Source organism: Plecotus auritus (assembly GCF_963455305.1).
Source record: "Plecotus auritus genome assembly, chromosome: 10".
Lineage (NCBI taxonomy): Eukaryota > Metazoa > Chordata > Mammalia > Chiroptera > Vespertilionidae > Plecotus > Plecotus auritus.
In genome coordinates, this window is record NC_137785.1 from 24,682,480 (window position 1) to 24,697,335 (window position 14,856).

Below are 14,856 nucleotides of genomic sequence, written 5' to 3' on the forward strand. Positions count from 1 at the left end.
GTGCAGATTGGGGGCTTGGGGTGCCTGCAAGTGCTCAGGGTCTGGGCCTCTGGGGCTGAGCTGGGAGCCTGCACCAGCTGAGGCTGAGGGCCGCCAGATGGTGGCTGAGCCCTGGGCCCGCAGCCGGTCTGCGCCTGCTGTCCGTTTCCATGCTGAGATGATGGCTGGCTCTCCCATTCTGCCTAAACCCTGTCCTGGTTCCTGGGACAGCGGTGCCTCTGGGCTGCAGATAGCGGACATGTGCCTGCTGGTGAGGACAGCGAGGGGCCAGGCAGGCAAGGGGCCAGGCTGCCCACCTCTGTGCCCTGGGCCTCCTGCCAGCACCGGCATCTCGTTAGCGAGAGCTGGAACCCGTCTCCCGAGACTCGTCCTTCTGAGGGAGATGGTGGCAGGGGAGGCTGACCCATTTCCCAGCCTGGAGTGGCCTTCCACTCATCTCCGTTGTCTGTCCCTGCTGCAGCCTCCAGCGGCCTGTGCACCACGTGGTGCCCCCCAGCACAGTGACCGAGGACTACCTGAGGAGCTTCCGGCCCTACCACACCGCTGAGGACCTCCGCATGTCCTCCCTACCTCCCCTCGGCCTGGACCCTGCCACTGCTGCTGCCTACTACCACCCCAGCTACCTGGCTCCGCACCCCTTCCCCCACCCAGCCTTCAGGTGAGCTGTCCAAGACCGCCCTCCACGGTCCCCACTGAGTCGTGTTCAGGCTGGTCTGCTCATGGCAAAATGGAACCTGGCCAGGAATGTGTTCCTCATGTCCTGGGGGCCAGACTCTCAGTGAGAGCCTGGGGCAGCCCCCCAACCATCCACACTGGCCATCGGGGTCTGCCCTGGTGGAAATTCCCCACTTCCTGCCTTTGTCGATGGCTCCCGGGCAGAACTGCTGATAAACAGCACCAGGTTTCATGGAGAAGAGAGGGCTCCTCTGCTGTGTACCACCCAGTGGAAATGTGGGGTCACTCTTTGTAGAAGCTGCCCCAGCCCGAGCCCACCAGGGCTGTAGTGACGTGTGGACTGCCGCCCACCTGGGCTTGCTGGTCGGACCCGGGGAGGTGCTGGCCTGGCTGAGCCTCTGGATGGCAGGCAGGGCCTCGGCGCCCCGGGCTGTCGGCATCCAGGGGCCTCTGTCAGCGCGGGGCTTCGGGGCTGGCCGTGGATGTGGCTCAGCTGGGCCTTGTGGAGGCTGTAGGCTCATCCTTTATCCCTTTAACTTTGGTATTCACTGGCCTGTCTTCTTGGCACAGGATGGACGACTCCTACTGCCTCTCCGCCCTGCGGTCCCCCTTCTACCCCATCCCCACCCCCGGCTCCCTGCCTCCACTGCACCCCTCGGCCATGCATCTTCACCTCTCCGGGGTCCGCTACCCCCCGGAGCTGTCCCACTCGTCCCTGGCGGCACTACACTCGGAGCGGATGTCCAGCCTCAGTGCCGAGAGGTAAGTACGTCCCAGGCCGGCGCCCTCTGCTGCCCCAGCCCCCGTGGCAGATCGGAGGAAAGCCCGAGACTGGGGCCTGGCTTGGCCACGTTGTGGCTAGGTGGCTCCTCAGCCACTCCTGTCCTTAGTCTGCTCACCTGTAAAGGGGACAGTGGCAGCTGGTGCTTCTTGGTGACTGTGGGGCTCACCACCTTCTGGCAGGAGTTCTCAGCGAGGCTTAGGGCGTTAGTACCCAACCTGTCCTACAGACTGGGTTTCTAACGCCCATCGTTCCTCAGGTTACAATGCCGGGGTTTCCATGGAAACCTTGGCGTGGCTGTCAGTCCCTCACGTCTGGGAATTGTTGTTAGTGGGCTGTCCTGGTTCCCCTTCACAGTGGAGCTCAGGCTCCCTTTCCGCTCCCACAGGCTGCAGATGGATGAGGAGCTGCGGCGTGAGCGTGAGCGTGAGCGCGAGCGCGAAAGAGAACGGGAAGCTGACCGGGAGCGGGAGAAGGAGCGGGAGCGGGAAAGGGAGAAGGAGCGGGAGCGGGAGAAAGAGCTGGAACGCGAGCGCGAGAAGGAGCGGGAGAGGGAGCTGGAGCGCCAGCGGGAACAGCGGGCCCGAGAGAAGGAGCTGCTGGCCGCCAAGGTGCTGGAGCCAGCCTTCCTGCCTGTGGCCGAGCTGCACGGGCTGCGTGGCCACGCCTCAGAGGAGCGGGTCAAGTCCGCGGAGCAGCTGACCCCAACCCGAGCAGGTATGCAGGGTGATGAGCCCGACGGACAGACCTAGGCCCCCGGAGGTGCCTGGCTGCAGGGGTGTGCTGGCCGGTTCTGACACCTCTCTCAGGGGCAGGCCTCATTCTGTAGCTTCTGCCAACTCCATGATGTAGACGCCCACCATGGCTGATTTAACATTTTATTTCATAAATGCATATGTATCTAACTTTAAATAAGGGCTTATTTAACAACCAGCTTGCATGATTTATAAACTGTGGCGGTCTGCTCTGGTGAGCCAGCGTGTGCTTGCCAGCACCCCGCTTCAGGCCGGTTGGCCCTGGGCTGGGTGGGAGCAGCACGTGCCAGTGGCCACGTTTCCCTTGGGACAAGGCATGCTTCCACGAGGCCCTTTCTGGTTGTCTTGGTCCTGGGCAGTCAGGTTCAAGAGAGAGAGGCAGGAACCACCTGGGCCTGGCGTGCGGGGATCCTGCTGTGATGTTACGGCCTCTCTCCTCCCACAGAGAAGCTGAAGGACGCGGGCCTGCAGGCGCCCAAGCCTGTGCAGCACCCCTTGCACCCGGCACCCGCCCCCCATCACACTATGCCCAGCCTTCTCTCCAACCACGGCATCTTCTCTCTGCCGGGCAGCAGCGCCGCCACGGCCCTGCTCATCCAGCGCACCAATGAGGAGGAGAAGTGGGTGGCGCGGCAGCGGCGGCTGCGGCAGGAGAAGGAGGACCGGCAGTCGCAGGTGTCGGAGTTCCGGCAGCAGGTGCTAGAGCAGCACCTGGACATAGGCCGGCCGCCAGTGCCCACGGAGCCTGAGCACAGGCCCGAGAGCGCCAGGTAGGGCTCACTGGGCCAGGTTGCATGGGGAGGGGGTATTTGTCACACTCCGATGGTTTCTAGTCAACATTTATTGAGCGCCTGTGGTTTGCCCAGCATCCTGCTGAGTGCCTTCACTTACTGCATTTCGTTTTCATGTTCTGCTATTTGCCCACGAGGAAACAGAGACGCCGAGGAGGGAGAGGAGGTGCTCAGAGGCACCCTATCCCTAAGTAACAAAGCCCACCAAGCCAGGGTCCAAAGCCAGGACCTGCATGGCATTTCAAGAGCATGAGGGAGACGCTTTAATATGGATCATTATAGTCTGTTCTTTCTATCTTCCTCTGTTTTCAAGTGGCTGAGAAAGGGACCACTTTTAATTTTTAAGTAAAAAATTAACTTTATTGCTTTTGTAACAAAAACATACACCCATTTCCTTGGCCCATTATTAAAGAACTCCCCAGGAGGCACTTAAGCTTGTCTCTGGGCCCCCCGGCTGCTGACACTTGCTTGTGACCTTGGCCCCAGTGCCCCCTTCCCATAGCTGCCCCCTAGGCCTCCTTGCTTCCACCTGTCTGTCTGGCGGTCATCTATTGTCCCCCACCTTCTCCCCGTCTCTCCAGGGTTCATTCCAAAGGGCCTGACTGAGACCCTCAGTCGGAGTTGGAGAACGCAGCCAAACCTCTGGAGCTCTGTCAAGGCCTGGCTTGGGGACTCGGGGACACCAGATACTGCCCCCGTCTCTGGGCCTCAGTTTCCTCAGCAGTGCACAAAGCAGGTTGGGCAGGGAGACTTCTGAGCATCCTTCCAGCTCTTGATATCCATCATGCTGCCCTGGAATTAGAAGCACTTGGGTGTCTAGGCATTTTAAATGTCTACTTGCTCCCTCCCTCTTTCCAACAGCTTTTGCCTGACATTTTCTTACTGAGTCCTGGGCTTGGCTGGCCCATCCTCAACATCCAATGTTGAATGGGCCGGTGAGGGGATTCGCTTGGCTAATAGGGTGTGACTGGGCGTGAACTGCAGGCAGACCCCCGGCTGGGTTTTCCCGAAGCCTCAAGCCTGCTCTCTGCTGCTCACTGTCCCTGTATCCCTGAGGCCACAGGAGGCTGAGTCCTGTCTGTTTTCAAGCTGCTTTCTGCTCCTCTAACTCCCCTCTCAGCCAGGGGACTGGAGAGCAGCCAGCGCAGGTCCACGTTGCCTGGTAAAATCCGGAGTGCTGGTTCCCTCGGGCATCTTCCTCAGCTCAGGGCCCCAACATCCGGGTGCAGCTGTCAGGGCTCCAGCAGGGGCGGCCTCCACCTCAGGGCTCCCAGCTCTCACCAGGCCTCATGGTCCCCATGGCAGCAGGTGGCACGCTCAGACTTACAACAGCGTGAATTTGACATTCTGACCAGCCCTTGTGCTCAGAGCTAGAAAACCATTCAGTGCTTCGCTCTGGTGCTTGAAATATTTATTCTGCTAATGGGCTTTATTCCTTTGTTGTTTGCTTAAGGACACACAGCTTGCTGTGGTTCCCTTTTGTACTCTGGCGATCAGAGGTGCTACGGCGGCATCAGGGATCTTTCCCAGCCTGAGTCCCATCCCGGAAAAACTAGGAGGAGCCTTTTTGGCTGTGGTTAAACGTCTCCTTACTTGGCCAGGCAGGGAGAGACCCGAGAGTCTGGTCATGTACCTGCAGTGCCCTCTGCCTCTTCCCCTTCAGCACCTCAGACCTTGCCCTGGTCTCCTGGGCAGCATAGCATGTCCCTTAAAAAAATAGAGACTCTGGAAAAACAACCACCAAGTAGCCTTTTGTTGGATCTTGTTTAAATGCATGAAGGAAAGAGTCGTTTAGGAGGACTGCATGGCAAAGCTGCTTGGTCTAATGGACATCCTGGTCAGGCCCCAGCCCAGCTCCTGCTTCAGGGCCCTGTAGGGCTGCTGCAGTTCTCACAGGGACCACTGGGGGTCAGCGGTGGCTCAGGCCCACCCTGGCTGTGAGGGTCTTTCTCCCCCCACCCCCACCTTGTCACTGGGCTGGGCAGCCCTGGAAGCTGGTCTCTCTCTCTTAACTGTTGTCTGCAAGGACAGTGTGGAGAGAGGAGTTGAGGCTGCCTTGAAGGCAGCCAGCCTACCCTCCGTTATGTGCCCACTGCTTGGCATATCTGGAGGTGGGTACCAATGGCAGGGTCACCCTTTTGGCACCAGAGTCCTGTCTTTATTCTCTGTGTAATGGGATTCCTGTGGAAAACAAAGATGAGGATCTGTCCTTACGGGAGATTATAGGGATTCAGGAATTGGTGGAATAGAATGAGCTATTGTAAGTTTTTTGGTGAGAAACCAGATAGAAAGAGGGTCTGGTCTGGGCCTGAGACCATCTCTGTGCCCTCAGCAAGCAGAGTCCACCCCCGACCCCCTCAGCCTCCGTGTCCTCACAAAAACAGGTCTACACACACTTGCCTCGAATTGTTTGAAGAGGAAGTGGAGTCTTGGGAAACGGCCAGCACTCAGGTGAGGAGTGGAAGCTGTGTCCTTCCCTCCGGGCCCTGGCCAGGTGGCTTAGAGAAGGAGGCCTCTGCACCCCTCTAGCGCCTGGCTCTTGAAGGGGACTCCCGTCTGGGCCATCTCTGAAGCTGCCTCACACCCGGGCCCTGGCAGGCAGCCTGGGAGGCCCATGACTGGGTGGCTGGCATGCCCATTCTCATGACTGACGGCTTGGTCTGTTCACTCTCTAGGCCGGGACCAAACCGTCATGAGCCGGGTAGCCGAGACCCCCCGCAGCACTTTGGCGGGCCCCCGCCCCTCATCTCGCCCAAGCCCCAGCACCACTCCGTGCCCACGGCCCTCTGGAACCCGGTGTCCCTGATGGACAGCACCCTGGAGACACGGCGGGCCTCCGAGAGCCACCCTCTGCACAGCCACCCAGCTCTGTTTGAGCCTGGCCGCCAGGCGGCAGTCCCGCTGGTGAAGGTGGAACGGGTCTACTGCCCAGAAAAGGTGGAGGAAGGGCCCCGGAAGCGCGAGGCCACCCCCCTGGACAAGTACCAGCCGCCTCCACGGGAGGCAGGGAGCCTGGAGCACCAGGCCTTTCCTCACGGGCCTGGGCCCTTCCTGGCTGAGCTTGAGAAATCCACCCAGACAATCCTGGGCCAGCAGCGGGCCTCCCTCGCCCAGCCACCCACCTTTGGGGAACTCACTGGACCCCTGAAGCCGGGCTCACCCTACCGTCCCCCAGCACCACGCGGCTCTGACCCCGCCTACATCTTTGATGAGTTCCTGCAGCAGCGCCGGAGGCTGGTCAGCAAGCTGGACCTGGAAGAGCGCAGGCGGCGAGAGGCCCAAGAGAAAGGTCCGGTCTCCCTGGGTGGCCTCTGACCTCCCGGGACTAGAGAGCCATAGTGCCTGCCACTCAGCCCCCTCCTACCACCCCTGCCTCCAGCTCTGGGGTTTAGCAGCTCCAGGGCGCAAGGGCACTGGCTTCTGTGTAGCTACCTGATACCTCCGCTGGGGAGATAGACCCAGGGCCTTTGCCTGTCTTGCGGAAATGCAAATTGCCCCAAAAAGCCAAATCAAAGCCTGTCTGTAAAGACGGTTCCACAGAAATGCATGATTAATAAATGAACAGAGGCTAATAAGGCAGTTTTAAATATTAATAGTCCATCATAACAAGGGAGGAGGCTATTGAGAGACTGGGCCTGAGCCCAGCAGGGGCTCGGTATAGGGAGCTGCTGTCAATTGCAGGCAGTCAGGCCTGGGCAGGGCAAAGGCAGGAGGTCTGGCCACCTCCTTCCTGCTCTTGTGGGGTGGGGGGACTCAGCCAGCAGCGCCCTGAGTTCCCCCAAAGAGCCAAGGAGAACAGGTGAGCAGGCCCAGAGTGAGAATGACTATCTCCGCCTGCAACCCCCATGTGACCAGGAGGGGCCAAAGGCCCCAGACCAGTTTCTCTTCTGCTGGAAACTTGGGTCCTATGCAGGTTGTATTCAGTCTCTTAGCCAGAAGCTGGGGCTGAGGCCAAGATTTCCTGGGTTGTTGGTCTAGGTGAGATTTAGGGCCCAAGAAGGACTTTCTCCTCTATTCACCTTGTAAAGGAAGAATGGGGAGCCCCTGGTGCCCTTGGGTGCAGGATTCTGCTGTTGTTCTCTGCACATTGAGTTTGCGTGCATGCTCTGTGCCTTTGAGACAACGGGATCTGAGTGTGCGTGTCCCCTCCTGGGTAATGGACCCAGATGGCCACAGCAGGAGTGAGCTGATGTGCACAGTCTTGGGTTGCCATGGACACAGCCCCAGTCCTGTGTAACGAAGGGTCCCCTGCTGGGGATCTGTGTCAGCCCAGGAATTGCCTGGCCACTTGGGGGCTATGGGTCCAAGCCAAGCCTGGTGCCTGCCTCCTGCCCCCGCCTTCCATTCCTGAAAAAGTTCTAGGCCTACGGGCTAATGCACATTTTCACCTGGGTTGAAAGGAATTGTGGTTTCGGGGTACTAAAAGGGCCAGCAGGGCCTGGCCTGATGGGTGGGTCTGCACAAAGATCACAGGGATGCCTGCCCCCATGTCCATCCACTAGAGAACGGAGTATTCTTGCCCAGCTAAATACAGCTATTCTTGTCATCAGGATACTACTACGACCTGGATGACTCCTATGATGAGAGTGACGAAGAAGAGGTCAGGGCCCATCTCCGCTGTGTGGCCGAGCAGCCGCCCCTCAAACTGGATACATCCTCCGAGGTATCGGGTCTCATCACTGCTGTGTCCGGCTTTGTGCCCACATCAGCGCCTGCCTGTTGGCTTTCCCGCTGTGCCAGTAGACCCCACGTTTGCTGGGCTCCCCTCGCTCCTCCAGTCCCCACGGACTGCAGGTGTCTGGGCGTGCTATCAGGGTCCCCCTTCCGAGGCCCAGCACAGAGTTGGCCATGGTACATGGGCTTGGAGGACCCCAGGAGAGACCCCTGGGACAGTGCAGTCACACCACTGCTGGTGGTTTCAAACTCATTTGTTTTCTTTCCCAATCTAGAAGCTAGAGTTTTTGCAACTTTTTGGCTTGACCACCCAACAGCAGAAGGAGGAACTGCTGACCCAGAAGCGGAGGAAGCGGCGGCGGATGCTGAGAGAGAGAAGCCCATCACCCCCAACGATTCAGAACAAGCGGCAGACACCTTCACCGAGACTGGCCCTGTTCACCCGCTATAGTCCTGATGAGATGAACAACAGCCCCAACTTCGAAGAGAAGAAGAAGTTCCTGACCATCTTCAACCTGACCCACATCAGTGCCGAGAAGAGGAAAGGTAGGGCCTCACCTGGGCCTCTTGGGGGTGGGGCTCACTAGGAGCTTCTGAAGAAGCAGGTAGGGTTCATAAGGCTCCTGGGGATATCCGGGACCCACGTTCCAGGCAGAACCTGAAAACACTTTGGCCCAGGGCTCTCTTACCTCCTTTGGGCTCCCCCAGGAAGCGGCGAGCAGACCGGCCCCACTATCTCCGCCTTCTTCCATCTGAACTCAAATTGTCCCACTCGAAGCCTGTTTTCCCATTTCATCTGGAGCGGAAAAGAAACTTGCGAGTATTTTGTTCTATATATAAAGCTGCTCTTGTCACTTGTCACTTGAGGCAGGTTTAGCGACCCTCCTGGCACGAGGCACAGGGCTTCCTCCTGTGGCAGAGCGCTCCAGGCTCATGGCCAGGCGTTTCCTCTTGCTGGGCCACAGGCATGGCCCACTGGGCTTCGTCTCTGATGGCTGGAGGCTTGGGTGGTCTGTGGCTGCCAGCAGAGCCGACGTGCATTGTGAGTGGGCAGCTTGCCCTGAAAGGTGCTTCCAGATCGGCCCTGTTGGGACTGACTCTTTGGGCTGGAACATGTGCAGAAGACATGGTGTGGTGTGAACGCTTTCTGGGGATGTCCGCTTCCTTGATCTGCCCCCACACGCTCAGTTAGTGCCGGGATATTGGTTGACGCGAGAACTTGGCCTGTCTGGGGTGCTCATTTGCGCACTTCCATGTCCCCCTTGCTGATACCTGGTCACCTCTCTGGAAGGAAGACAAAACTAAAGCAAAAGTGTATTGGTCATTTAGTTGCTTCTACTTATTTCTCCATTGGCGTGTGGCATTTTACTTTTTGTCTTGAACCAACAAGCTGGAATTCTCACGTTCCCCTTGAAGGGGCAGGGACATGTGATGAGCAGCACGAGTCTCTGGGAACGTGCACAGTTCTGTCGTGGGAAATGTCTTTTCACCTGACGTATTCCTAGAGGAAGCCACTTAAGTCTCACCAGGAAGTGCCACTGCAACAGGAATTCGTGGCATCGAACATCACAGGAGTCTTCCTTTCAACAAGTGGCAGCCATCACGGGCATTGATGCCAGGAGGAAGAGGGGAAGAGAATGCGCTGGGAAGCAACCTGCGCTTCCAGGGGTTGCTTCCTTGTGTTGGGGCCATCATTTTTGTCTTTTAAATAAGAACGCATCCTCAGAAGTTACCGTAGAAGATCACAGCTACCCATTATTTCCATAGCTGTCATCACCACACACACAGCTATTTTGGGGATACCTCTGAAATGTTACACAGTAAAAGCTGAGCAGCATCTGGGCTCACTCTAACACCAAGGTTTCTTCCTTTACACACCACCTGTCCCAGTGGTGCCAGCTTTGTGTTTTATCTTGGTTAAAGGACTTACACCTGCCAGTCACAGCCTGGGCTAGAATCCTGCCCCCCTTCCCTCTCAGAATTGATGCAACTTGTCTTGTTAATCTCAGGCTGCTTTTCTCATAGACAAAGAGAAACTTGTCGAAATGCTCCATGCCATGAAGCAGAAGGCACTGTCAGCAGCAGTGGCAGACTCTCTCAGAAACTCTCCGAGGGACAGTCCTGCTGTCTCCCTGAGCGGTAAGGCCCAGGGCGGGAAGAACAGCCCCATCCGCCGTTGCCCAGGACCGTTCTGTGGGCTGCCCAGGGTCAGAAGCGACTGCTCAAGGTCTTCATCATGAATCTTTCCTCCTGGAGACAGAATGTGCTTCTCCCCCTCTCTCATACAAGCTTCCTCCATGATGGTGAAGGATCTCCTCGGGCCAGAACATGAGAGCTGGAGTCAGGGCTCGGAGAGTGAAGGGGAGGGTCCAGGCTTCTGGCAGTCAGTGTAGTTGTAGCCATCGCCTGTCCAGTGGTGGCCCAAACCACCGAAGCCCTGTATCCCAGGTCTCAGCACCTCTGCTTCGGCTCTGCTACTGCTATCTGCCCTTCCTTGGCACTCTCCTGCGTCTGTCTTGCTCATTCTGCCTTCCAGGCCTCTCCAACATCTGCTTTCACACCTTCTCTCTTTTATGGCTTTGATGACACATTGCTGTGCTGCTGAGTGGAGCAGATCTTTATTATCCAGCCCTGTTCTTAACTCCTAACGCAGTCTTTCTTGTCGGGTTGGGCTACATAACTTCTTGCCTTTTGGATGACCTGAAGTGACTCGCTTTTTCCTTCAGATTCTTTTTCTTCGCAGATGCCTTCCTGGAGCATCTTCCAAGAATGGACTTGCTGCTGTCACACCCCGTCTTCAGGCCACACCTGTGCACTGACATTTAATTAAACGGCTCCCTGAGTCTTGGTCCTTTGTACTAGGTTTTGTTAAGTGTAAGCTGTAGAGGTCAGGGCCCGCCTGGTCTCTTGCAGCTCTTAATATTTTCCTCGCTTTCTGTCTCTAAAAGAACCAGCCATGCAGCCAGCCTCTCTGGATATGGAAAAGCCGGTGGGTATTGCTGCTTCCCTGTCTGATGTCCCAAAGGCCATGGAGCCTGGGAGACTGGAACAGCTCCGGCCACAGGAACTATCTCGAGTCCAGGAGCTGACTCCTGCCAGCGGCGAGAAGGCCAGGCCAAATGAGGCCCCTGGGGGCAAGAAGAACCTGAGCATGATGCATTACATCAGGGGCCCCACCGCCAAGGACATTCCCGTGCCACTGTCCCACAGCATCAACGGGAAGAGCAAGTCGTGGGAGCCCTTCATGGCAGAGGAGTTTGCACATCAGTTCCATGAGTCCGTGCTGCAGTCCACCCAGAAGGCCCTCCAGAAGCACAAAGGTAAGGAGGCTGCCCGCCCTGGGCGCGCCCCTCTGGCACAAGACACCTGGGGAGGTCGTTACAGGCAGATTCCACCTTAGCAGGTCTGGGTGGGGCCCGAGTCTCCACTTCCAGCTGGTGCTCAAGTGATGCTGATGCTACCGGGATGGGGACACACTTGGAGAAAACTTACCATGTGATGCCACCTGAGTTTAGCAGAGGCACTTCTTTTAGTAAGGCCAGGCGAGGTGCCTTTTTGGCGAAAATAGGGTCCATGTGTCCTACAGCTGAGGGTTTTCCCAGTGTCCCCATACAGACTCACCTGGAAATCTCCCCATCCTTTAAGACTAGACTCGGTGTAATGGTTGTGCTAGCCCCTCATGTGAGCCCCCACATTCACTCTCCCAAATTTTGGTGGGAGTCACTGATGGTTGGAGAACAGGATTTGCTGCATTTCATTTCCACTGTTTCTCCTCCCCAGGGAACGTAGCCGTGCTGTCTGCAGAGCAGAACCACAAAGTTGACACATCCATCCACTACAACATTCCTGAGCTGCAGTCCTCAAGCCGGCTCCCTCTGCCCCAGCACAACGGGCAGCAGGAGCCCCCGGCCGTGAGGAAGGGCCCCCTCACACAGGAGACGGACCAGGACTCGGAAGAGGAAGAGGAGGAGGAGGATGGAGAAGAGGATGACGAGGAACCCCCCAGGCGCAAGTGGCAAGGGATTGAGGCAATTTTTGAAGCTTACCAGGAACATATAGAAGGTACAAAGGGGAGGGGGAAGCAGAATGAGGACCCAGTAAAGAAAGTCAATGAAAGCTTAATAGACCAATCAGTGCAGGACTTCACTGCCAGCATTAGGGACAGTTTCTAAGGGACAGTACTGGCAGATTTTCTGGGACACTAGATGCTAATACTAGAAAGTGAATTTTCCTCCACTGTTTTGCCCATTTTAAGAACTGTTTCTCAAGCTTCTGTAGCTGCCCAGGCTTATTTAGAGTGGTAATTCCTCATGGACAAACTTGAAACCATTCTCACCAGAGCTACGTACAAGGGTCCTGGAAAATGCAAAGCTCATTAATTTAGCTGAGCTCCGACTAGCCAGGCCTGATCCCTGTGTGGGCCTGCCTTGCGTTCGAAGTGTCTCAATGCTGGCAGCACTTTCCCTCTCAGGCTCTGTCATCCGTGTCTCAATGCTGGCAGCACTTTCCCTCTCAGGCTCTGTCATCCTCCTGGTCCAGCCCTTCTGTGCAGGGAGGCAAGCCCGTCAGCCACCAGAATGTTTTATTCTTAACTGTGTGTGCACGCTCCACCCCTGCCTGGTGGAACACATCCTGTGGGCACACGCTGGTCTCGTGTACCGAGTCACAGGCTTGCGTGCTGGTGGTGTTCTGGCATTGCCATTATGTTTCCAACACACAACCACCCTTCTCTGCACCTCATTTTCCTTGAGATGCCTGCAAAGGCCCCTTCCAGCTTAGTCAGAGACTGTGTGCTATGAACTTGATGCAGGGGAAGTGGAGGAGCCCAGCCTTTCCCTCCAGTGGAACAGGCAGGTGGACTCCCGTGAAGGACGAGCACTGACAGGCGCTCGGAGCTCCTGGTCTTGGTCCCGCTGACATGGTGAGCCCCGCCCCGCTGCACTCTGGTCCGCACTGCATTGGCAGTGCTGTCAGTTTGACATGAGTTGAGAAATGCAGAACTTGGGCTGCCACCTCCTAATTAATTCATTTCCATATCACACAAGTTTTATCAAGTATTACTATGTTACAGATATTAAATACAAACATTTGATTATGAATAGCATAATCATTTCAAATACTTTGAAAAGTTGAGACAGACTAACAAAGGGACAACCAGAGTATCCATTCCTACCTTTCATTCCTTTCCTCCTTCAAATGGAATCATTTGAATTTGTCCACTTCTTACATGTTGCTCTTTAAGTACATATGTATCCAGAAGCAATGTATAGCATTATTATTTATTTCAATGGAGTGAGGTGTATCCACTTTTTCTGGGTTGATGTTTGTTGGTGACTTGTCTGGGAATTCCTTCCCTACCTCCAAGGACATAATATTCTGCATTTCCTTCTAAAAGTATACACATTCTGCTTCTCTTGTGCCTAGAATTCATTTCTGTGTAAGAAATAAGGTAGAAATATACCCTCATCTTTCCAGCCTGGACAAGCAATTATCCTGGCGGTTTCCAGGATGCCTCTTCCCCTTGGGCATGCCCATCATGCAGCATCCTCACCTGTGCCCAGGTCTCTCTGGTGCTGTTCTGCTCCGCCCGTTGGGGTCTTGGCCTGTCCCTGGGTCGTGCCCTATCTTTGCAGCGCTCTATTGTCAGGAGTAACTCACCCCGACTTGTTCTTCTCTAACAGCTCAGCTGTCCTTGGCCCTTGGCTTTCCCCAGTGAATTTTAGGATCACCTTATTTGTTCCACCCAATTGAATTTACAGATTTGGAAAGAATTGACATGTTTAATAGTGATACTATTCCACTTATGAATAGGATAGTAAATTACACTAAGTAAATTTTGCTGACTTCTCTCCATGAGTTTATTTTTATTAGATTTAGTTACCACTTTGATATTGTGGGTTTTTAATTTTTGTTAGCCCTTCTTCCTTAGGTAATCAGATGATCAGACCTTTTGCAGATTAAGTTCTTTCCTTTTGAGTATTTAACTTTTTCTCATCATATTGAATTTTTTAGAACCTCTAAGCCAGTGGTCGGCAAACTCATTAGTCAACAGAGCCAAATATCAACAGTACAATTGAAATTTCTTTTGAAAGCCGAAAACCAACTTCTGCGCATGGGCCACGAAGTTTCAGTCGCACTGTGCGTGCGCGCCCACACGTGGTATTTGGTGGAAGAGCCACACTCAAGGGGCCAAAGAGCCGTATGTGGCTCGTGAACTGCAGTTTGCCGACCATTGCTCTAAGCCATTGAATTAGAGGCACTAACAGGGCTCTTGTCTTCTGAAACTTTAGAAGTGGCCCATTAAACATCAGTTGCTGCTCAGTTTATGGTATACAATTGCCAAAGGTTTAACTCATGCATTTTCTGTACCCATTGAGATGACCCTATTGTTTTCACCTGTTTTCTAATGTCATTTCCTCCTTGCTGAATTTAACTTGTTACTTCTTTTAAGGTTTTAAATCTACTTAAGTGGTATTAGGAGCTAATTTTATTGTATTTCTTTTGCTGAAACTGTTCTAGTTTCTATAACATTAGTCTGGTAGCCTTCCCTGGTTTTTAGTCTTGGAAATACTGTGTGAGACGCAGGGATTTAGCCTTGAAAGTTTGAAGTCACTCTTCTGTTAAAACCAGGCCTGGAATCTTTGGAAGCGCTGAGATTTCATTTTACTAATTAGAACTCCACTTTGACTTTCTAGGTGTATTCTGGCCGTTTCTACCAGCTTAAAAACTTCTAAGGCTAACTCCAATGTTTTTTATCTTTCTTTTTGAAAAATGTATCTTAAGGCCATAAACTTACCCTTAATTTCTCCTTAATCTGTATCCCTTAAATTGCCTTTTGATGCTTGATCCTTTGATTCCACTGGGCTGGATTTAATTTAGTAACACTGACATATTTACCAGCGTGATACCAAGAACTTGGAGCATTATGGTCCCAAGGAGAGTACTGTGCTGGCTGCATTAGAGAGGGAAAACAATTGCCAGAGTCTGTGATCCCTGTACACAGAAAATACATCAACATCGCTTGTCTTTTCAGAGCAAAATCTGGAGCGGCAGGTGTTACAGACGCAGTGCAGACGGCTGGAGGCCCAGCACTACAGCCTCAGTCTCACAGCAGAACAGCTCTCCCACAGCATGGCGGTGAGTCTTGGGTCACCACACACGGGAAAAGGGATGAAAATCA

At 54.8% G+C, this 14,856-nt stretch overlaps 1 protein-coding gene across 8 annotated transcripts in view; it reads left to right on the top strand.

Annotated features, from left to right (window-relative positions):
- The window catches only part of GSE1 (Gse1 coiled-coil protein), a 414,418-nt gene that overhangs the window by 393,128 nt on the left and 6,434 nt on the right, over nt 1–14,856 (top strand). For 6 of the 8 annotated variants that reach the window (XM_080645776.1, XM_080645779.1, XM_080645772.1 and 3 more), the window contains 11 exons: nt 461–658; nt 1,246–1,437; nt 1,845–2,173; nt 2,657–2,981; nt 5,678–6,291; nt 7,553–7,665; nt 7,952–8,222; nt 9,702–9,815; nt 10,625–10,996; nt 11,457–11,738; nt 14,710–14,813. In XM_080645776.1, coding sequence (XP_080501902.1) covers nt 461–658; nt 1,246–1,437; nt 1,845–2,173; nt 2,657–2,981; nt 5,678–6,291; nt 7,553–7,665; nt 7,952–8,222; nt 9,702–9,815; nt 10,625–10,996; nt 11,457–11,738; nt 14,710–14,813 — 2,914 coding nt within the window. The remainder of the gene's footprint in view (nt 1–460; nt 659–1,245; nt 1,438–1,844; nt 2,174–2,656; nt 2,982–5,677; nt 6,292–7,552; nt 7,666–7,951; nt 8,223–9,701; nt 9,816–10,624; nt 10,997–11,456; nt 11,739–14,709; nt 14,814–14,856) is intronic. The other 2 variants (XM_080645775.1, XM_080645778.1) reach the window with 2 other exon arrangements.